Source organism: Pieris rapae, chromosome 8, assembly GCF_905147795.1.
Source record: "Pieris rapae chromosome 8, ilPieRapa1.1, whole genome shotgun sequence".
NCBI classification, from domain to species: Eukaryota; Metazoa; Arthropoda; class Insecta; order Lepidoptera; family Pieridae; genus Pieris; species Pieris rapae.
The window spans coordinates 9,824,586-9,849,332 of record NC_059516.1 but is presented as its reverse complement, the minus strand read 5'-3'; the positions used below and the strand labels follow the sequence as shown (position 1 = coordinate 9,849,332).

The 24,747-nt window shown below is 35.4% G+C and overlaps 2 protein-coding genes across 12 annotated transcripts; both read left to right on the top strand.

Moving 5' to 3' along the window:
* The first annotated feature begins 1,157 nt into the window (after positions 1 to 1,157).
* Positions 1,158 to 18,045, top strand: LOC110999511 (lipid storage droplets surface-binding protein 1). Of its 11 annotated transcripts, XR_006750372.1 has the most exons (10): positions 2,828 to 3,107; positions 4,257 to 4,369; positions 4,811 to 4,996; positions 7,277 to 7,466; positions 14,599 to 14,792; positions 15,056 to 15,237; positions 16,054 to 16,120; positions 16,808 to 16,906; positions 17,013 to 17,714; positions 17,803 to 18,045. XR_006750372.1 is itself a non-coding variant. In XM_045629210.1 (9 exons), coding segments are annotated over exons 1-9 (1,140 nt in total). In that variant the 5' UTR covers positions 1,158 to 1,264; the 3' UTR covers positions 17,121 to 18,045. The 11 variants fall into 11 exon arrangements, 9 of the variants coding, with proteins under 9 accessions (XP_045485166.1, XP_022124278.2, XP_022124277.2 ...); XM_045629210.1 differs by lacking the exon at positions 2,828 to 3,107 and adding an exon at positions 1,158 to 1,265 and having other exon boundaries at positions 17,013 to 18,045; XR_006750373.1 differs by lacking the exons at positions 17,013 to 17,714; positions 17,803 to 18,045 and adding an exon at positions 15,825 to 15,897 and having other exon boundaries at positions 2,823 to 3,107; positions 16,808 to 16,882.
* A 267-nt stretch (positions 18,046 to 18,312) lies between these two features.
* On the top strand, positions 18,313 to 22,782 carry LOC110999498 (splicing factor 3A subunit 1). Its single transcript, XM_022268560.2, has 7 exons — positions 18,313 to 18,613; positions 19,047 to 19,211; positions 19,284 to 20,389; positions 20,513 to 20,704; positions 21,024 to 21,383; positions 21,637 to 21,792; positions 22,622 to 22,782. Exons 1-7 carry the CDS (start codon positions 18,505 to 18,507, stop codon positions 22,721 to 22,723), a joined length of 2,190 nt encoding a protein of 729 aa, XP_022124252.2. The 5' UTR covers positions 18,313 to 18,504; the 3' UTR covers positions 22,724 to 22,782.
* The last annotated feature ends 1,965 nt before the right edge of the window (positions 22,783 to 24,747 follow it).

Sequence of the window (24,747 nt, the reverse complement as noted above, 5' to 3'; positions counted from 1 at the left end):
CTCAAGTTTATGGTATTAAATAAAACAAAACCGTTACAAATATTTTTTTTGTATTTATCGGCAAATTTAGAGATAGTAACACTTTCAATATCAACCAAAGCAAATCATCAGCTTAAGGGCCTGTTTCACAATGTCTCTTTATCCTACAAATAAGTAACAAATAGCTTATTTTTGTGTTTCACGACTGTCAGATAGCGCTATACGTCATGAAATGTGAAGTATCTTATTTGGAACTTTTATCTTTCGAATAATTTATGTGTTGCATAGCTGTTTGGCACTTTATCCATACATTGTGAAACAGGCCCTAAATAAGTCTTTATTGAATGTTTACTTTCGTCTTTCTTGAAAGTGTACTATATTTAACAAAGTTTGTAAAATCAATCGCTCTCTCTGTTTTTCGCCAAAAACTATGCATTCAAAAATGTACCCTCTTGCGCCTTTAGAAGTTTCACTTTAAAAAAGGATTTAAATAAATATAATTTATTCGATAAACCAAGCTTGACTTGGGTGACATCTAGCAGGATACAGCAGGATCAACTCGCACATCCACGTGTACTTCTTGGATCTTATTTATTTATTTGCACACCACATCCTAAGGCACAAAGATGAAATAAAGATAATATTATACTTCTAACTTATGCGACAATTACAGTGTACAAAATCTAAGATTCCAAATGTCTCCAAACAAGTCTGCAAATTATACTTAAAAAAAAGTAATTTAAAGAGAACTCTATTGTTTATATTAATTTTGTTTGTTCGATTGTTATAATAAATGTGAGTTGTTGAGCGATAATGATAAGCCGGGTATTAATCAGGCGTAAGTGTATTAACTTTAATTGAAAACTCGTTAATATTTGTAATATATTGAAAATAAATAATTAAAATCCGGCTGATATTTGATTATTGAATTGAAAAGTAAGCAAGCCTGCACTTTTCAAGTAATAAAATCTGGTTTCTTACGCCGCAATAAGTAAGGTATATGGAAACGCCATAATTACTTGGATATCCGTTTTTAAATATTTTCCAGGCGAACTAAAAAATAAATGAATAACTTTCATCACGTGCGATGCATTATAGTGCATCAAAAGTTCATAGTCCAGTATCTAATTACTTAGACAATCTATGAGTAAACATTAAAATACAAACATTGACAGATCTGTCATTGGTAACAGACTCCAAGTCTATTTACGCGGTAGTCGATCGCATTGCGTGTTGGAGCTTAGTAGTGTCTTATCATACATTAGAAAATTGTAGAAACTTCGCCAGTGAGTAGTTTTATCCTTATTTATATATTAGGTAATATTTAAACGATTGAATTTTGTTTTATTTAGAATACTTAACTTACTTCTGAATATTATGAAGTTATTTTTTTAAATTTAGCGATTTATGATTATAGGTAGGTACCCTTATTTCTTACAATGCGCTTTTGTGTTTAACTATATTTTTAAATGTAAATAATATATTAAACGTTATTGAACGTAAATAAAACTATTTCGTATTTCTATATATTTTATAACGTATCTCCTGAGAATGTTTATAAATACCCTCTATCGATACATTTTTGAAGCTATTCACATGAGATTTTAATTACATATTAAAAAATTTCATTTTTTGTAGACTAAGTAAATATCGCTTAACATATTCAAAATACATGAAAGGATCCTTCTAGTTATAAAATTTGATGAGACTTTCGTATCTTTCTACCCTCATTAAATTCGTAATTAAAAATAAAAATAAATTACATATGAGTGATGGGATATCACACCGGCAGTTGGTTAGTAAAATGTGTTGTGGGTTGTAACCGCATTTTGGCCTCCCCTAATATCCTTCAGTAAATTGATTCTTAACACTTTTTGTACGAGTTTGCATCATAAATTCAACTAGATTTTATCAATTGTCGATTGTCGACACTCTAAATATTGTTGGCTTTTCAAGAAAATAGTGTGCATTTTTATTTAAATTTGTATTACCTTCTCTAAAATACAGCCGTGTGTATATAGTTCTCGTAACTTACATGAATAAAAAAATTGTATGCGCAGAAGCCGTTATATAGTAGGTACTATTTCCAAAAAAATATAGCTAGATATTAACTAAAATACTCGAATTTGCTTTTCATAAATGTATAACTTTAATATCCGGTAAAATACATAGAGATATATATTTTAAGACTTTAAAAGATACACATATTATATTTTTCGTAATTTAAGTAAATTACCTAAATTATAAATGGTATGCATCAAATAATATGACCGAAACTTTAAGCTTTTTTATGAATAAGTCGTTTAGTTTAAGGGTAAGATTGATATTTATATAAATACTATTATTTATATGTATAATTATATATTTCTCTATCAACAAAATGACGTCTTTATAACTTATATTATTATATAGTCTGTTCCGCATTCCCGCGCACTTCATTGATTTACATTTTTTAAGTAACAAGTATATTGTTTGTTCTCTTTGTCGCATTTAACTCGATTTTTATGACGAATTCAGATGAACCTCCACAATAATATTTTTTTTTATAATAATAAAGAAACCCACAAGGTACAATACCTACATACAATTATACTTATCTGTTTTTTTACTATGCATAAACATTATAGTACGTTATTTAAAATGTCTTTATTTTTTATACTTAACGATATAATATAAAATGAAACTTCACAAAACATATTGCGTGTTTCCCAGTAATTTAAGACAAAAGCTATGCCTAAATGTGTTTTGTTTTACGCAAAGTGCATTAACAATTCATATCGCAACTTATTTTATACAAAACGATAACCTTTGCATTAATAAATCAGGTACATGCGAAAAAAAATTGTTCAGTCAGTTACGGAACGACTCCGATAATCACTCGTCTTATAAAATAATTAAAAGTTATTAATAAATAAACTAAAAGTATTTTAGTATCATATACTTAAAATTTGCGAATTTCTGAACTAAAATACAACGCATTTTACGCGGGAAAATGACGACAAATGGCAAAGGGCTCCATAACGGTGACATAGAGTTAATAGAAGTTAATAAGCGGGCACAAGGGATAGTGGCAAGAATGGCAAGGAACTACCTGAGAGCAGTAAAGGAAAGTCAGGAGCGATCAACAGGTATTTTTAGGTCACTCGTAATTAAAAAAGAGGATTTAATTTAAGATAATTTTTATATATTTCAAAACATAAAAGTTGACGCAAAAATCTGGTATTATTTATTACATATCTAAAGTTATTTCTAAATAGATTATATTTGTGATATTATATAGACATGGATTTAAACTTAACGATAGATAATATTCAATATATAATATACTTATGTTACGGGTTTATACTTGACGAATAAAAATATTATGTCATTAAAGTAACGACCCCGATAAAAATATTAATTATAGAAATAAAAAAATTAATAACATAGTACGTTCATGAATATTTGCTACAATATAAAGTCAGCAACAGAAATTCTATTTTATAACATATCTTTTCATAATTAATATTGTAACCTTTTTAGAAGATACTCTTTCGACTTAATGTCAATTAGTTAGTACCTAGTTATATTTTAATTATTATATTATGCTGTACTTAACATCGAGAAGAGTTCTACATTTTAACGCAAAAAATTAATAGAAAATCACTATAAGACTTATGTAAGAGTAGGTAGATATAAGAGTATCCATTTATTGATAGGCATCCCATTTACCTTTCAGAAGAACACGTTTCGGCCAAAATACTCTGATATCCTTAGCATTCTAATAAAGGAGCTAGATCTGTATTTCCGCCTCAGATGTAGCTAGCAATTTTCCCTTATTTTTTAAATCTTCTATTTTTGTGTATTTTATTTTTATTGGTAAAACTATGCAAACACTCAATGGACCAGTGTTACGACTTCTTATCGTTCAGGATTATCAACACTGTATTGGGACGTGCTGTTGTGCATTTAAATAAAAACATATATTTACGTTTACCGTACCTTATTTAGTTGGCAAAAGGACCCGGGACTAGTGCAGGCAGGCTACTTCTAATTAATTTGCGATTTTTGTTATAAGGGTTCTTTGATGATTTGCTTTTTTAAAAGAGTACCGAGAGTCATTTTCTCTCGACCTGCACCCTCTGTCTTCTTTGCCGATGAGTAGGGATGCCTACAGGTTCAAATTTAATGACGTGGAATAAGTGATACCTGCCTATCTTATGTTCCATAATAAACGTATTTTATTTTTATGTTCTATGATAATTTTTTTTATGAAAGCACTTTTCTTTTGTTTGCAGTGTCCGCTACTAAGTCTGGTCTGCCAAGACTGGAGTTATTAGAGAGAGTGTCTCACATTCCCATAGTGGAATCCGGCATAGGTGTTACAGAAAAGATTTATTCAAGAATACGGGTAATACAAGTATAATTTGGATTTTTATCCCCTAGATTTTTAATTTAATAATTTAAAGAAGAAATGAACCTTTTTGTAATACAATTGCAATTGCAATGTTTTAATATATAATTAGGCATTAGATTTGTTTTAACGGAGAATCATGATCTAGAGAATGTTGTTTTTGAATTTTGAAAAATGATGAGAGGAAATTTTTTCATTGCGCGCACTCCGTCACAAAAAACCGACATCAGTTTCTTTTAAAGTTATACTTCTTTAGTTTTTAGTTTGTTATGTGATTAGTAGGCGCATTTGGGAAAGAATGACAAGAATATTTTTTATATTGTCATTGTCGTTTTTTCTACAAACGTAGAATAAGGCGAAAGATAAAATTGATGTTATTCTTCGCTCATTCTTTAGCTAAATTTCATAAAGAAATATTCTGGACTATTTTTTCTACAGGAATCAAACGCCCTTATCCGTTGGTACTTCACCCTGGGTGAAAAATCCCTAGGCATCGGAGTTCAACTCGCGTTACCAGCCGTCCACCTGCTAGAGACTCCCATCCACCAGCTGGATAGATTTCTCTGCAAAAGTCTTGATGTTGTCGAAAAACAAGTACCCTCCATATATCTACCGCCTCAGGCTGTAAGTGATAAATATTAATACTTATTGTTACCTTATCTTTATACCTTTATCCAGCTCCTTCCACTTGACCGTATTCAACGAAGAGGGGTTCGAATCGTCAATAACCAATCCCTTTCCGAGCGGCTTGATCCCTTGCCGTTGCGTAGAGATCTGGGATTTCTGGCCATATCCAACCGCATTTACCATGGAGAGTGTTCAGAGGAGTTGTTCGGACTACCTGCATCTGACTCTCATCATCGGACGTCAAGGCAGAATACAAAATACCATCCGTAACACCTTGACGTCCGTCGTTTCACAACTAAGCGATTCTTAAGGCAATTTCTGCCACGCACCACCACGATGTGGAAATAGCTGCCTACTGCTAAGGCCGACAGTGCGCTTGCTAGCCTTCTGGCAGTGCGAGTGTCCATGGGCGGCGATGTCACTTAACATCAGGTGAGCCTCCTGCTCGTCTGCCTCCTGTAACATAAAAAAAAATATAAGGCGTGTGTACAACGTGTGTCGGATTCTAGAAAAAAGATATAATAGTAAAAACGTCCAGGAATAACGGTTGATTTCACACTTATCACAGCAATGATACATGAAAACATAAAGTGTACTTACTATCACTCGAGGTCGAGGTCATGAACTTGATAATTACCTACTTACTAATATGGGGCCAAACAAGTATTACGTAAGCAGATTTACTGCAACATATCTCCCCCCATTCCTCTTGTCAACAAAAGTAAGCAAAAGCTAAGTACATTAACGTATTACTTTTTTGTAGTATCCTCAAAAATGCATTTCGTTTTAACGCATAGACAATGTGTGAAAAAGTAAATAACTACTTTAGGCTCTTTTTTTCGTAAATAACTTTAATCTTAATATATATATTTCTTGTGTGCGTGTGTATGTGACTGAACTTCTCCTAAACGACTGGACCGATTTAGACGAAATTTTTTCTGTGTGTTCAAGGGGATCTGGGAATGGTTTAGATTCACAATTTTGTCCGCTGGACAATGTTTTTTTAATTAATTTTCAATTTATTAGTTGTTGTTGATTTTGGAATGTTTTACATTGGATCCGACAGACGGCGCTACTATCGCAGTGTCAAATTTTAAATTTAATTTTTTAATTTATATTATATTATTCGAATTTTAATTTTAGTCTGTCCCGAAATTTAAAAAAAGTTTTGTTATCATTGTGTTATATCGTGTGTGACCATGTGCTGGATCGTTAGATATTGTCATAACATTTGAATAATAATTTTCATCAAAATGGCTTATTAAAAATTGAAATTTTGAAATTAAAGACGTGTAGACAGGACAACGTCTGTCGGATCCGCTAGTGTATATATAAATATCATGGTAATTAATTTGAAGTTGAAGTGAAGGATTGAGAAGAAGAGGTAATTGAGTTGAAGATTGAGAAGAAGTTTGAAGAATACGATGAACTTTTTAAATTTTATTGATAAAAAGCTTGCCAACGCTTGGCACACTGATACATTGGTTAAAGAACGCAATACAATTTTTAATGTGACAAGCACAAGACAAACATGACATACTCGAAGAGATAATACAAATATTAAACAAAACAATTAAAATTACACAAACAAAAATCGATTTTAAATTATGAGTAATATCGTTAACGTCGGTTTTATATAATACAAAAAATATAAACATTATAAAGAATAAAAATTATCATTAGTTAATATTAAGAAATTTAAGAATATATTTAAAGTATGGTGTAAGGTTCTCCCTTGCTCACCTAATAATAATAATAATTTGTTTGCAAGATCCGAGAAGAAGAATATGATACATAAATGGTGGTACTATGTCTGCCACACATAATGTTATAAAAGGTATTTTACATTGCAGTTAAATATAAGTCATAACATTATAGTTAGTTTTTATATTATATGGTGGTGGTGATAATATATCACATTATTAAAATATATTGTGACTTTATTAAATTATTATTAATTTAATGTTTCACGCACAAAATCTTATACGAATATATTTTTTTCCAATAGTAGTACCTACATTAAGTCGATTTAAAAAAACTAGAATGTATTTCAATGTTTTTGGTAAATTATTATGTAATTGCCTTACAAATGGGTTTTTACTATAGAATGCCAGAATAATTTTTGGCACAGCCAATACAGAGACATAAAAAATCTCGTCTCTACGGTATATTCTCTTGAGGTTCATAAACGGTTTATTTGAAGACTCTACATGAATGTTGTATCCAAGCCAGCCAGGAAGACATTTATCTGAATATATTTCTAATATTTTTTTTCAGATGTATACAGAAACTCGTCGGTTCGTTATACGACGCGCAGATTCCGTTAAGCAGCTTGGTACAGCAGTGCTTGACTCCAGGGTGACAGCAGTCACTGCTACAGCTCTGGATCGGGCTCTGACCACAGCTGACAAGTATGTGGACAAGTACTTGCCACCTGATCAACAGGATGCTTCAGATGGTGAGTTAGGTAATTTATATGTGCGAATACGAAAAAGATAATCCCAGACGGTTGTGAGGAATTTAGTGGTGAAGGCTACTTTTTTATTTAATTTTTATATAAATATTAACGGAAAATGTTTGTAGTATTATTAAAAGGTTATGGTATGAATTAGAGATCCAGTTTAGGTCGACAATTGGCAATAATCGGTCATATTAGTGACAGAAAATTTATGCAAGAAATAAGAAGTAATTAAAAAAATATAACACATACTAGATTATATATATATTCAATGCATCATACATTTTGTTAGTGACTGGTGTTGATATCTGTGCTACAACTGATATCGTTCCAAAGGGCAATTTCCGATCCAATATTAGCTTAGGATGCACATTTGAACTTTTGTCTGCGCGATGTCTACTTACAATTACACTCCTTGAACGTTATTAATTTCTCATGTCATGAGGTTTTTCGGTAATCATATTTGTAATTTGTCTTCTTTACTAGAATTCAAAAAGTATGTCTACTGGTCTGACACGCTACGAATCTCGGCTTTGAATGGTTACATTACAAGTTTTTTTTCAAATTGAGAAATATTTTATACGTTGCGAGTTAACACACGAAAGATGAACTTGTTACTTTTGATCTTTTTAAAATATTTATTAGCTAATTTTTAATATGAAATGTGGATTCAGCGTGCGACTCTTACCCCTGAGATCGTAGGTTCGATTCCCGACTGTGCACCAATGGGCTTTCTGCATATGTGCATAACATTGGCTCGAACGGTGAAGGAAAACATCGTGAGGAAACCGGTTTAACTTAGACCCAAGAAGTTGACGGTGTCTGTCAACTGTCAGGCAGAGGCTGTCACCTATTTGCCTATTATTATAAACTAGGTATGGATATTTAAATTTTTATCCATACCTAGTTTGGGCATCTGAAAATCTCAAAAACGCGTCGAGGTGACCAAAATAAAACGCGTTGTTCCAACCAGCCAACTGAAAACTAGCTTCGCCGACCACATGAAGCTAGTACACAAGCCAGTTGCGTCAAAAACCTAAACTGGTCTTATTTTTTATTTTATTTATTTATGTATATCAAGATTTTTTTAACATGAATGGAATAATTAAGTTTTCTTATTTAACCATGAGTCATTTGTTATCACATGGTAGACTAAGGGTTATCATTTATCAGTAGTCTCGGAAGCTATTGAGATATCTTGCGTGCATTCGGACTTCGTTCGATGGTTTTAACTGCATTGCATCAAAACATATTTATTTATAAGTAATCTTACAGTGAACACATATCCGTATAATAACATAAACTCGTAAACAATATACAGAGCCAAAATATATAAAACAGATAACATAAGTACCTACATTATTAGTTATTTATTATTTAGTATCGTAATGCAGTGAGGAGCCAAACATTTTAAATTGGTTTTGATTTGATTATTATGATTAAATTATAATTCAGTTAGTAATAGGGGATTCGGAAATTTACCAGGTTAATATACAGGCTGATCATAACCTATATATGGCCGCCAGTCAAGGATAAAGCATCAGCTTAGTAATAATTATCAAAATTCTCGGGCGCGTCAGTTTAAGTTAGGCTAAGCTAAAATCTGTACCTATAATTCACAAATCTGACAATTTGCAAGTGACTTAAAGAATGAGAAGGGCTGCAAAGAACGTCATCTCTACATTTTCGAGCGTGACTAAATTTTTTTTGAAGGCCTCAATTCAAGGATGGCCAAAAATATATAATCTGACGATTTAACAGAAATTCTTCTATAACGTTTAATTCGTGCTGCGTTATGTCTATATTTCATTCTGCGCGTTTCTATTCCTCTCTCACTTTTTCTCTATCTCTATCTGTTCGGAATAGAATCATATTTAGTTGATAAAATAAATTGAGGGCCATGAGGGTGGTCCCAAAAATATTTTTAACTCGGCTGATCCGCGCATTCGCATTGTGAACGTGTCGTGGTTGAAGATTCGTTGCGTACAGTTAGATGCAATTTTATAGTGCTTTTTTTGTGCATCACTTGTCAATAGTTACGTCCTCCATTTAGACTATTATAGTGAGTGTTTTTGTGCGTATTCGTGAACTATTATTGTAAGGCAAGGTACAGCATCAGTCCTAACATTTCTTGTTCCCAAAACTAACAATCTATCCATCCTTACGGCTGACGTGTTTTTTTGTGCCTTTCGCCCTAACAAGGAGCAACCTTGAGGTATGTACTCAGGACTTATTTTAGTATAAGATTACGTATCAACGGCCACCGAACCGTTCTTTGTGATACATAATTTTTTGGTAGCAGAGCGTGGTTTCATTTTAGTTAATGATTTTTCGGTATATAAGTCCTGGGTTCATAACTTATTAATGCATATATCTTGTTATGTTTGTAGGGATTATAGTGTTTTGATAGTGTTATAAATCGTTTTTTGTAGTAAGTTATTAGCCGCTTATTATAATTTGCTTTTTATTTGATTTTTGTGCTATTGTTTGTTCTTTTATACTTTTATATAATGGCGGTTTCGCACAAGGCACAAATAGCTGGTGTATTGCGGTGGCTAGGATCGGCCGTTTTAAATATTTCGCGAAAAGATCGCGTTCAGGCCCTTCTATCAAGAAGTGACGCGTTAGAGGATAGGATGAAAGATTTATATAAATCGTATCAGGCATTACTTGAATTGGGTTTGGAACCGGAGGTGATGGACAAGGTTTGTGCAGACATGGATCAGGCTGAGGATTTGGCTGATCAAATCAGGGAAGCCGTTGGTATTATTAAATTAAATTCGGCTACTCAGTCAAATAACCTTCAATCGAAGGATAGTTTAACTTTTTCAAGTGGTATTATAGGTAGGTTACCCAAATTAGATTTGCCCCATTTTAGTGGCGACTTAAGCCAATGGGTGGCGTTTATACATTTATTCGATAGTTTAGTGCACTCAAGGGGTGATTTAACATCTGCGCAAAAGTTGGCATATTTGTTGGCTAGTCTCACCGGGGAGGCTAAAGGGTTAGTCCAACATTTAGCACTTGTGGACAACAACTATGATATAGGCAGAGATTTACTAATGAGGCGGTATCAAAATATACGTAGGCTAGCGGATAGCCACGTAAATGTCATTTTAAATTTACATAGTAATGTGCAGAGCCACAACTTAAGAATTCAAGTTTTAAATCCTTTATTAGTGGCAATTAATGGCTTAAGGGGTTTAAATTTGCCTGTAGATAGTTGGTCTTTTATTTTGTTGCATATTACATTACAAAAACTAAATTTAGATATGCGCACCCGATTTGAACAGGCGTATGGTGGAGATTCAACCACTCATCTTCCCACGTTTGATGAATTGATCTTGTTTTTAGAGGATGAGTGTCGCAGACAGGATAATGTTCCAGCGCCGTCCACGACGCCGGCCCCAATTTCTACTAGGCCGCGACAACAGCATATGCGCTTAATGCGACGCCCTGACCAGCGAGTTTATAACGTGGCAACTCAACATTCAGGCAAATGTTGTGTTTATTGTCGAGTCCCTGATCACACCGTAGTGTCATGTCAAAAGTTTTTAGCATTACGTTTTCAAGCACGGCGAAATATTGCCCGACAGCGGAAGTGGTGTTATGGTTGTTTAGGTAAGCACCTGGCATCACAATGCCAAGTGTCACGACCATGCAAACAATGTAATGGCAATCATCACATTATACTTTGTGGTAATATGAATGGTTCACCCCAATCAGCTGCACCGGCACCGGAGTTTGTTGAAGATATGCAAAATACAGGTGATCAGTGGAATGGTGGTGTGAAGGTTAGACACTGTAGTTTTGGTCATGCTTCCAGGCACCGTACAGGATCAGGTTATTATGATTATCATCGGAGGCAGCCACCACCCTGCAGGGGCGGGGGAAACTTAAGGTCTCATGACAGGACTCGTGTCACCTCTGATCAGCAACAACTTCCTAAGAGCAAAGATAATTATGACTCTTGTGCATTACCTGCTATTGAACAGCAACGTCGTGATTTTGTTAGGCCTTTGCCCTTTTCTGAGTGGCCTCGTTTAGGCCAGCGGGTCCCTGAACCAGAAGGATATTGACTAGGTCACGTCCCTACTAGAACTCCTACATCTCCTATTACTGTTTTGTTACCCACCGCACAGATTTGTGTTGGTTCTCCATCAGGTGAGCAGGTAACCACGCGTGCGATTTTGGATTCTGGGGCACAGGGAAGTTTGGTGTCAATGGATTTGGTGGATAGGTTACAGTTGCGTATTTTCCCTGCTAGCGGGAGTATATTTGGTGTAGGTGGCTCTAAGGTTGCTGGTTTGCGGGGACAAGTTACACTTACTTTTTCTCCTGTTCAATGCTCTCAGCCACAGATTACAATTTCTGCCATAATTTTAGATAATGTTATGGGCAGACACCCACTTGTTAAATTACCATCGGAGATATTAGATTTTACACGTAGTCTAAACTTAGCGGATTGTACATTTCATATTCCAGGTCAAATCGATTTGCTACTCGGAGCAGAAGTTTTGGGAATGCTGCGGCTAAGTAAAAGCACACTTTTACAACCAGCGGGTTTAGTAGCAGTCACAACTGATTTTGGTGATGTCATTATGGGTCCTGTGTTTCCAATAGAATCTCTTAGCGTTGAAGATGGTAACTTGTGTGTGGGACTCTCACTTGCTGAAGCCATTCAACGGTTTTGGGAAGTCGAAGAGCCTCCCACAGCGGCTCGTGAAAATCCGGAGCACCAAGAATGTGAATTGTTTTTTCAGAATAACACTGGTCGTCTCCGCTCGGGTAGGTTTGTCACGAGGTTACCTTTTTTACCATCCCGACCACCTTTGGGTCACTCCAGGTCTTTAGCTGAGAAAAGGTTAACATCCATGGAGAGACGAATGAAAAGAGATTCTACTTTTCGTGCTAAGTATATAGAGTTTATGGACGAGTACTTTAAGCTCGGACATATGTCAGTTTCTGATTATGATTGGCGCACACAGGAGCACTACTTCATTCCACATCATGCTGTGTTTAAAGGTGGTAAATTAAGAGTGGTTTTTGATGGCTCAGCGCCTACTTCCAATGGAGTTTCTTTAAATCAATGTTTGCATTCGGGCCCAAAGTTACATCGTGACATTGGTGATATTTTAACAAATTTTAGAAGACATCAGATTGTATTTGTTGCAGATATTAAAATGATGTTTAGGCAAACTGTAATTCATACTGATGACCGTTGCTATCAACTTATCTTGTGGCGTGAGAAGGAATCCGATCCAGTTACAGTATTTGAATTAAATACCAATACATACGGACTCAGATCAAGTCCTTATATTGCTATTCGTACATTGTTAGAATTGGCTGAGCGAGAACGTTTGCAATTTCCAAGAGCAGCTGATGTTTTGAATAGTGATGTTTTCGTTGATGACATTTGCACTGGAGCTGCAAATGAGAAAGAAGCCTTGATACTACGCGATGAGCTAATTGGGATTCTTAAGGCTGGTGGATATGAGTTAAGGAAATGGGTGTCTAACTCACAAGCTGTTCTTGCTGGTTTACCCGAGGATCATCAACAACATCCTTATATTTTTCAGAACGTGGACAACCCTGACGCTGTTGCAGTATTAGGTATTCAGTATCAACCGTTAGGTGATATATTTACCTTTCGAGTGCAAGACATAGATGTAATTAAATCTTGGACAAAGCGTGTAGTACTTTCAACTGTAGCCAGGATATACGATCCTAATGGATGGTTAGCTCCAGTTGTTTTTTGGGCAAAATGTTTTATACAAAAGCTTTGGTTACAAGGATTAACATGGGATGCCCCTTTAGTTGGTGAATTGTTAAGTGTTTGGGTTAGGTTTGTTTCGTCGCTTCCTGAAATTCAATTAATTAAAATTGATAGGTCTTTATTGCCACCAGGGAAATGCATAGTGGATATTCATGGTTTTTGTGATGCATCGGAAAGTGGTTATGCTGCTGCAGTTTATATTCGTTCTGTCAATCAATCTGGTGTTGTAACGGTTAAACTAGTTATGGCAAAGAGTAAGGTTGCACCGGTAAGAACACGCTTAACAATTCCTAAATTAGAGTTATCAGGTGCTGTTCTATTGACTCGTTTGATAAACCATGTTAAATCTATTTTTGGCCAAAAAATGAATATACAGAAGTGTTTTGCTTGGACTGATAGTCAGATAGTTCTTGCATGGCTGCAAGCGTCAGTTCATGTTTTGGAAGTATTTGTGGCCAATAGGGTTTGTCAAATTCAGCAATCTGTCGTGACCTTGGATTGGAGGCATGTACCGGGAGAATTTAATCCGGCAGACTGTGCATCTCGAGGTTGTGAGGCTCCAGTAATATTAGACCATCCCTTATGGTGGGCTCCAGGTTGGCTGTACCAACCCGAAAATTGTTGGCCTGCTTGTCACGTCTTCCAGTGGCATAACCTTTGCTACCAGCCTCCGGTTTTAGACTCAGTCATGTTAAGCCTGACTGGGACGGGGGACTGTTCGGAATAGAATCATATTTAGTTGATAAAATAAATTGAGGGCCATGAGGGTGGTCCCAAAAATATTTTTAACTCGGCTGATCCGCGCATTCGCATTGTGAACGTGTCGTGGTTGAAGATTCGTTGCGTACAGTTAGATGCAATTTTATAGTGCTTTTTTTGTGCATCACTTGTCAATAGTTACGTCCTCCATTTAGACTATTATAGTGAGTGTTTTTGTGCGTATTCGTGAACTATTATTGTAAGGCAAGGTACAGCATCAGTCCTAACATTTCTTGTTCCCAAAACTAACAATCTATCCATCCTTACGGCTGACGTGTTTTTTTGTGCCTTTCGCCCTAACAAGGAGCAACCTTGAGGTATGTACTCAGGACTTATTTTAGTATAAGATTACGTATCAACGGCCACCGAACCGTTCTTTGTGATACACTATCTATTACTCTACCTCCGCCCCACTCTTGTTTCCCTTTGGCGTTATCACAGCTGATCTCACAGCTTGGTGGCATGATATTATTTACAACATATTTCTTACGTAATAAACCCTCTTTTGTTATTTAAAGAGAAATAACAAAAGAGGGATTATAAGAAAGAAAGAGTGAATAGTGGTATCAAACGGATTGAGATTGGCCGAAATTCCTCTTAACCCAGTAGTGGTGATCATAGTGACAAGCGCGGAGTCTGTAGAGAGCGGCGACGGATCTGGACGGGCGAGGGCGGAGCAGGCTTTGCAACATGGCGCCAGATTCGGGAGAAAACTGCAGCGACGACTTACCAGACAGGCACTGGCAGAAGCCAAGGCTATTAAGGAACAGATTCATGTATTGGTGTATGTCGCTGAATTGGTAAGTTATATTTATTTAACGAGTACAGTTAATTCAATACTTTGGGCCTGATAAAATATTAGTATTAATCTGGGTAACCAGTGAACTTTAAAAAAAATCTTCAGTGACATTGGCCATAAAGAAAGAATCGAAATGTATTTTATATAAATTAATCAATAAAAAAATTTGACTATCGTTATTTGTGCCGATCATCTTCAATTTTTTTTAAAGGAACATTTTATTTTTTCAAGTTATCAATATATTTCACAACATATTTTACTTAGGTCGCCAAGGATCCAGCACTAGCCTGGAAAAAGGCTAAAGAATTGTACGCTTCCCTCTCACAATCAGAACCGGAGAACCAGGCCAGGCCAGCTACCTTGGAAGAACTAGTGGTACTCCTTGCCAGAGAAACTGCCAGGAAGGTGGTCCACCTGATCAATTACACACATTCCGATCTTCCAAAGTATGTATATTTTAATTCCTTTGCACCTCATCACATTAGTTTGCAGATGATATTTTCAAACTGTATAATAAATATACTTTTTATCTTATGCTGAATTATGAGTCGATTTTACAAATAAAATAGGTATAATTTGTAATAAATTAATGAAAATATCCTGCACAATTGTGACTTTAGTATTTCTTGCATTTCTTAGTCTTTTGTTTTGCATCGCAATTCATGAATCCGTGGAATAGATCTTTTTTTAGATAGTTTCTAGAATTTTAAATTTTAGATTAAAATTGGTAATTCCATATTTTATTTTATCTTATGAGATTTGGTTCTGCACTTCTTGCACTTTAACCATCATATCACTTTTTTTCCTTATTAGGGTTGCCTGAAACTTGAAAGAGATCGCTTATTAGCGATAATAGCCCGTTTCATTCTTTATAATTACATAATATGTTATTTGTTTTTTTAAATGTAACGAAATTTAAATAAATAAATGCGCGATGACTCGATGATTCCCAGGCCGCGTTCGAATATTGCGTATTGAATATAATAAAATAAGTAGATGCTATCCAAAGCCGTAGTAAAGAAGAAATAAGTAGTTTCTTGCAGGATTTGATGCTACGTTTTAGACTATCGAGATACGGATATTTGGATAATTTAGATTAGCGTTATGTAAGTCAGTTTTCATATTATACTAATAAAACTAACATGAAATTGTCTGCTTAGAAGTGTCCGATACTAATATTTAATATTCATTTATTTAACTTTATTTTGGCTGGTAAATGGGGTTTACATAGCATCGAATTATATAAAAAATTTCTTCTTCAGAAATGTCCGCCAAGGTCTGTCAGTGGTAACTGGCCACTTGTCAGCCGCCGCTGATGCTCTTTTAAAGGTATGAAAATTTCATTTTTAAAAAAAGCATGACAAAGATTACATAAAAATATAACAAACCTTTTTGCTGTAAGACCATTTAGAACGGGGTTAGCACAGTGATGCCAACTCTTACAGATTGTTTCCTATAGAACGAACTTCAAATACTTTTTAATATTACTAAAACCTTTAAAGTTATTGTGATACACTCAGTTTCAGTGACAATTTCAAATATGCATTCAAAAATACTAATACCTTTTTGATATTTCAATTATAGCCACGCTTGGAGCCCATAGTTGGTTAATAAAAATTATAATATAGTATAATAAATGTGCGTTTTTTTAACAAATACAATTTGTAATAATGTATAAAGTTCCCCCTAAATAATTGTGAGTTACATTTTTAAAACCCCTCCATAAATCTCGACTCCCACTTAATTTTACTTTGTACAAAGGGAAATGATAAATGTCTATTGTAAAGCTTGACATTATATACTCTATGTCACCCAGGAAACACGTAAGATTCTACTTTCGAAAGCATTTTCTAGTACTAGTAATTACCAGAATCTATTATTCTTCGTACTCACTACTATTCCGCTCAAATACTAGTTCATTTTATTAGCTTGTTTATGTAACTCTTTCTCTAAGTTAATTTTACAGTTTTTTTTCAATAAATCCAGCTAATATCCTATTTTTTTTATAACATGCAGAAAACGCCCGTCGAAAACGCTATCACTGAAGTGAGGAGTTGGAGCACCAAACTGACAATCCTTTTACAGCAGCTACAGGATTCTTCCAAATCGTACCTTGTGAGTCATGTGTAACTAATAAATATTTTGATTTGATTTGACTTGAAAATATAATAGACAAAGCACAGTTGTCGTTACTTGTAACACTCGCATAACTTATTTTCAGGAGCAGTTGGCTATGTTTTTGGCTGGCAATGAAGAGCGAGAGAAAATTACACCGCGCTCTGTGTTTCAGCAACGCGACGACTTGGCGGCATTCAACGGTGTTAACTAGCGACATCGGTCCATTATATTTAATTGACATTAGTTTGTATTTACGAATATGTTACCAATTTGATATTGAAATCTATAATCACAAATTATTTTTATCTGTATTTATTTTATGAAATTGTTATGTAATGTTATGTAATATTATGTTTGTTTGCCAATGTATCTTGATTTAATGTAAATGTCGAATTTTACAAAATGATTCCAATCTTCACTATTTATTATTATGTAAAATACGAGTAAAGTACTTTAGTTTATTTTCGTATTTCGAAAATATATTATGTAGTGCGTAATAAATTAAATTTATAATATTATTTTTATTAAATAGGATCACGTTTTTAATAAAACGAGCCTTCGAGTTTTTATTTACTCCTTAGCATTTAATATCTATAGCTAGAGTAAGTTCTATAACTCCTTTGTAATTTTATGAAATAAACTGTTTATGACATATACGGTATATTTTGTGATATTATGACTTCAATTTTGTAAATAAATTTCTGTTTCGATATATTTACAAAACTATATATATTTTTAAATTGGTGGTAGAATGACTAATGAAGTAAAATTACTGAAGGAACTATCTAGCCGAGCTTATTATGTGGTAGAAATTATTCCATAAAAATTAGAATTAAATAGTTATAACAGTGAAATATTATGATTTTAAGTTAAATAGTTAAATATAATTTTAGGCCAGAAATAAAAATGGCCTAGAGTTGTGTGATTCTACGGAGAAAAGATCAAGAAGGCCACTCCAAACGACCCTCTTATTAGCAGCGTTAGCTGTTTTAATGTGGATTCTGAGCTACGTGCTTACTCTTACTACTATAGCGTTTTGGAATCTCGGCCCCATACCTATAAAATCATATTTTTATTCTAACGAAACTGATATTATGTAGAACAAATAAACGTCTTAATTAAATAATTTTAAAATATGCTATCTTATTAATTACGACGAAGGAGTCCCTAATTTATAAGTATCATAATTTGAGTTTCTCTTTTAGGGCAAGGAAAACGACTATCCTTTTCATAGATACCTATTCTCTAAAAATTTAAATTTAGGCGTTGATACCGTAGGTATTTCAAATTGTTTTACATAACTATTATATTATTAGTGTATTCTTGGCTTACATTATTTGTCTGTGCTTTCCACTTTCGTCAATTGTCAACCATTAAATTCGAGTCAATAACTCAAATCTCAATAGACTCCATTGATTAGACATTTTCAAAGTTCAAACAACAAGTATTAACTTTAACCAATTAATTAAGGTTTAGTATATATAATATTTGCAATTTCCTTTTTTTATCGAAGAGAAGTGATTGATAATATTAAGTGGTAATGACAACTAAACTTAAATAGTCACAAATCAGTACTAGCAAATAAAAGGTTGAAAATGCCTTCCATTGACGTTATGATGCCTCCTGGGCAAGAGGTCTTAGAAGAACCTCAGGCGCCTCCACCCCCCGTTATTGGTATTATTTATCCCCCACCCGAAGTACGGAGTATCCTTTTTATTAAATGTTTATTGGTTTGATTTAATTCAAACATAACCTATGTTAGTAAGTATGTTCAATAAAGATCCTGTAAGCAACATCAGTTATAGTTTTAGTTTATATAATATTTCTTTATTTTACTATTTACAGCAATAGACATTCTGTCTTGTCCGCAGAGTCAAATTTGTAAAGGTATTGGTAACTTTTTGATATAAGAAAATTTTATAATTTTCTGTGATTAATTTTGTTGTATGATTTTTTTAAGCTGGTCATATAAGCAAGACTCACAGGATATGGATACCAAAAATATTCAACAATTTCATCAACATAAAAAGCTAAATAATGTTCTACTAATCATACACCTTACCTAGTAAGTAAAAATACATTACTTGAAATTATTTTACATATAAAAACAAATAATGTTCCTGAGCAAAGTGTGTAGATATTGTTGACAAAACTGCAAGTTTTGTTGCTCGTAATGGCCCGGAATTTGAAGCTCGTATAAGGCAAAATGAATTGGGAAACCCTAAATTCAATTTCCTTAATGCAGGTGATCCTTATCATGCTTATTATCAGCATAAAGTTAAGGAGATTCGGGAAGGAAGAGGTTTGTATTTTATACTTTGTTGTTAAATTTTCTGCATTATTTTCTCTTTTTGTAAATAATATATTTTTTCAGGCCAAGATATTGCACCAGCTCCAGTGCCTCAAATCCAAAGACCAGGCTTAGCACCTGCCACAGCGGCTAAACAGCAAGAATTGCTTAAAGCTGCTGCCCCAGTTGAACCTCCACCACCCCGTGATCCCCCACCAGACTTTGAATTCATTGCTGATCCACCATCAATATCAGCACTGGAACTTGACATTGTAAAACTAACTGCTCAGTTTGTTGCAAGAAATGGAAGACAATTTCTAACTGATTTGATGAAAAAAGAAGAACGTAACCACCAATTTGACTTCCTTCGACCCCAGCATTCCCTTTTTCAATATTTTACACGCCTGCTAGAGCAATATACCAAAGTTCTTCTACCTCCTAAAGAACTTGTTTCAAAGTTGTCCTCTGAAGTGAGATCTGGAGTTCTGGATCATGCTCGTACTAGGGCTGCATGGCATTCTCACCAAGCTAAGCGAAAGGCAGCTGATGAAGCAAGAGTTGAAAAGGAAAGATTAGCATATGCATCCATTGATTGGCATGATTTTGTTGTGGTAGAAACTGTTGACTACCCTTCTGGGGAACTAGGAGAATTCCCACCTCCAACAACACCATTAGAGGTTGGCGCACGAGTTTTAGCACAAGAGCGTGGGGAAGATATTGCTCATCATGACGAAGATGATACAGAAATGCAGATCGAGTCGGAATCTGATTCCGAGTCAGATGAAGATCTGGCTGAAATGGAAGATCGCACACAGCAGCAACAACGACCTGACGACAATAGTGTACAGGATATGGAAGAGGAAAGTTCTTCCTCCGAAGACGAAAGAATTCCAGAACCACCAAGGTACACCACAGCCGATGAAGCCCCATTGGCCCCTCGCCCAGACCGCGTGGTTGTTAAGAAATACGATCCTAAGCGTTCTCGGCCTCAGCCAGCCCCAACTAGCGAAGAATGGTTGGTTTCTCCTATCACCGGAGAGAAGATTCCAGCGAATAAGGTGGCTGATCACGTGAGAATTGGGTTACTCGATCCACGCTGGTTGGAACAAAGAGATCGCGCGGCCGCTGAACGTACAGACAGGGACGAAGCCCTGGCACCAGGTGCTGCCATTGAGGAATCACTTAAGCATGTAAGTTTTCCACGAGTTATAATATAAATAAATAAAATTATAATATTTTAGTTAAAAAGTTAGTAACTGTATTGTTTAATGATCTGAATACTAATTGGATAATCTTAAATCTATTTACTCTAGCTTGCCGAACGTCGTACTGACATATTCGGTGTGGGAGATGAGGAAACAGCAATTGGTAAGAAGATAGGAGAAGAAGAGAAGAAACGAGACGAAAGAGTAACCTGGGATGGTCACACTTCCAGCGTGGAGGCTGCTACCCGAGCTGCCCGTGCGCATATTACGCTCGAAGATCAGATTCAACAGATACATAAGGTAATTAAAATTATAGTAAAACAAATTTATAAATGAATGAGAAGTTTTGGCCTAGTGGCTTCGTGAATTCCATCCCCAGCTGTGCATCAATAGACTTCTTTCTATGTGAGCATTTAATATAAAAAGCATCGTCAGGAATTCGGCTTGTCTGAGACCCAAAAAGTCGACGGCGTGTAACAGGAGACAGATCACCTATTAGATTGACAATTGATCATGATATCAGATACAGAAATTTCAGGCTTAGACCTGAAAAGGTAGAAGCGCCACAAGTATACAATATCTTTAAAACTGGTATTCCATTAATAATATTAAATATTAGGTTAAAGGACTTCTACCCGATGAAGAGAAAGAGAAGATTGGACCCAAACCAGTGCCCCTGTCATCCCGAGTTCGCCCCCCTCCTCCCCCTGCTCCACCCCGGGCTCCCGCTCCTCCCTCGGTCATTCTGCAGCCTATTCCTCCACTTATGGTCATACCCCCAATGCCGCGAGCCTCACTTATCCCGACTCCAGTCGGTGCCCCTTACGGCTACGTTCCAAACGTTCCAGTGGGTAATGTGGGAATGCCTGTCCCGATACCAGAAGAAGACGAACCGGCTTCGAAGAGGCCGAGGACTGAAGATGCACTAGAACCGGAGATGTCTTGGTTGGCCAAACATCCAGGGACTATTACCGTTCAGGTAGGTGTTGTTAATATTAATAAAAGCTTTTGAGGCTTTGATACTTTGGTCACAAATTCTAATGTTAAACACAATTTAATGATCGACTATGAGTACCGTTGTAAGGATTTATTAAAAGCAATTATTGAATTAACTTGGAAAAAGAATTCTTATATTTAACTGTCTTATTTTAAAACTGTAACGTCAAAACTGTCGTGTTTAAAAACACTCAAATATAAAATTATATATGTAATATATATAATTAAAATTTCAGGTATCACTCCCGCAAGCCCCAGAGCGCAGTGAGTGGCGTTTGGATGGACGCGTCCTTTCGTTCCCGGTGACACTCAGTTCGACTGTTGCTGACCTCAAAACAAACCTGCAGAGAGCCACAAATATGCCTATCGCTAAGCAGAAGTTGCATTATGAGGTATAATAATAATAATAATAATAATAGCCTTTATTCAGATAATCTACATTACATATTTTATACATTTAAACAAATTTTCATTTTAATCTAATTCAGGTGCATCTGTGTGCCCTTTTTTGGCAAAGGCCTCCTCCAAATCCCGCCATTCCTCTCTACACTGTGCCACTCTCTGCCATGTACCACCTGCCGTTTCTTTAATGTGGTCAATCCACCTTCTCAGTTGTCTCCCTCTTTTGCGCTTGCTGTACCTTGGGCACCAGTTAAGCAGTTTTTTGCTCCACTTTTCTGTACCTCTTGCGATGTGTCCCACCCATTTCCACTTTAGCTTCTTGATCGTTGTTGTAACATCTGTTACCTTAGTTATTTTCCTTAATACTGTATTATGAGGTATATATTTGGTTTATTAGCTAATGTTTGTTTTATTTGAATCTATTTCACCTAGAATTTACGCTCAGAAAGCAGTATTTTCCCACCTTCTTTGTAAGATACCTTAGTTTTTCTAAAACTTTTTTGCAACATAGATAAAATTTAAAAAATATAATTGTTTAAATGATAGGTTTAAGAACGAGGGTTTTAGATCGAAACTGTAAGAGATATTCAACTTCCGGGGCGTTGGCCTCACGTTGGGAAACAGTCCTTATGGGATTTAGTTCTCTTTCTCTAAACCAAACTCATGATAGACTTTATATTTGTAATGTTAAATACTGATTGTTGAGAATCTGCGGAATGTGTACTCATCATCGCGATGTGCGACTCATCAAATACTGACAATTCTAGTCTAAAAGAAAATTATAATGTAGTATTGAATGTATGTTAAAATTCTTTTCAGGGTCTTTTCTTCAAAGACACGAACTCGTTGGCGTATTACAACGTATCGCCCGGCGCGGTCATTCAACTCCAGGTTAAGGAGAGAGGTGGAAGGAAGAAATAATTATAACTTGCACTAAATGTGTTTACTGTAACAGTTTGATTAAATGAATATATCATTAACCGTGTTATTATTCAATTCGTAAGGCGGTCATACTTCGATAGTTGTGGTGCATCTAAACACACAATTAAAACCGACTTTTTTTTAATTTCGTCAACTTTATAATATGTCCCTAAGGGAAACTTGGAATCATATTAATTAATTTAAAACGTGGTCTCATTAATATTTTCAGTTGAATCTATGTATTTGTGGAAGCGAGAAGAAATCAAATTAAGCTACATATACTGCTCAAAACAATTAGCGGAACAAGATTTTTCTCCTTTCTATTGCTTAAACTAAAATTAGATTTAAGTTAACTTGTACGCTATTTTTTACCTTGTTAATTACTACAATTAATAAAAAAAATCAATTTCGTATTTTTTTTATTAAAAAAAAATTAAAATGTGCATTGTAGACGAAAAACTAATTGGTGATAAAAAAGGTCCAAAGAAATATTCTTACATCGTTTGAATATTCGTCTTTAGTGACTTTCAGTAACGTGTGTGGCCACCATGAGCCCTAATCATGGCTTGATGACGACGCGGCATGCTTCGTATGCTCCTCCGAATATCTTCTTGTGGAATTCGGTCCCACTATTCAATCAACGCTTCAGTGAGCTGCTGCAGTGTTTGAGGTGCAATCGTACGCTTCCGGATGCGCCTGTCAAGCAAGTCCCAAATGTGTTCAATTGGATTTAGGTCAGGGCTCATGGAAGGCAACTCCATTACACGGATTTCCTGCTGTCTGCAGTGTGTGATGGCTGCAGTATGCGGCCTGGCATTATCTTGCATTAAACGAAAATCTGGGCCCATACCATATGCTGCGGGCCAAACATGATCTTCGAGCACATTTTCAATGTAAGTTTGAGCACACAAGCGCCCGGGAACAACGACGAGATGTGTGCGCCCCAAACCATCACAGAGCCACATCCAAATTTGTCATATTCCTGGACTGCTGCTGCACTGTATCGCTCGCCTGGGCGTCTGTAAACACGGAGACGACCATAGCAACGTGTTAGACGAAATCGTGATTCGTCAGTAAAAAGCACTGGCCTCCAATATCGAAGTTGCCAATTAGCGTGATTTTGCGCGAGCTGTCGGCGAGCTTGTCTATGTTGAATTGTTAGACGCACAGCCCGAACTGGTCGGCGTGATCTCAAATTGGCTTCCAACAACCTATTTCTTACCGTCTGGTCGGAAATTTCTACACCTGTAGCCGTCCTTAGCGTATTTTGTAGATCTCTTGCAGTTGTGGTGCGGTTACGTAAAGCACAGTTGACGATGTAGCGATCTTGCAAACGTGTAGTTTTTCTCTTTCGACCTTGACCACGCCTTCGTGAGTATTCTCCCGTCTCACGGTATCGCTTCCAAAGTCTGTAGATAACAGAAGGGGCTACTCCTAGATCATTTCCTACATAACGCATAGTTCGACCCTCTTCAAGCAAAGCGATAGCTCGGGAGACATGCAATTCAGTCAGATCTGGCATTATGACCTAAACTCACTCGCTTCAATGAATAACAATACTCAAAAGGCTCACTTCAATTTATTAATACTCAAAAGATTGAAAAAAAAACTACTTAAAATGTGTTTTCTGTGATTAGAAAGTAATAAAAATTCAAAGACGTCACTTTATTTTTAGGTGTATCTAGACACACTGCCACTTTATTATAGGACTACTAACCAAAACGCCGAAGCTCTTTTGTTTTTTATTTTCTTCGACAATGCCTTAACATTATCTAGTGGCCAGTAATAATTAAAACCTTAAGTAAAAAGTTTAGTTCTACTTTAAAGTTTTGTTCCCGTAATTGTTTTGAGCAGTATATTTAAAATCTCATAACAACACTGACTCTCATAGGAAAAAAAACACATTATTGTATAAATATTTTATTAACAAAATAACAAGCATAGAATATACGGAATGTAAATATATAGTATAATAATTGCACTAGCTTATGTAAATGTTTATATCACATGATATATAGACACTT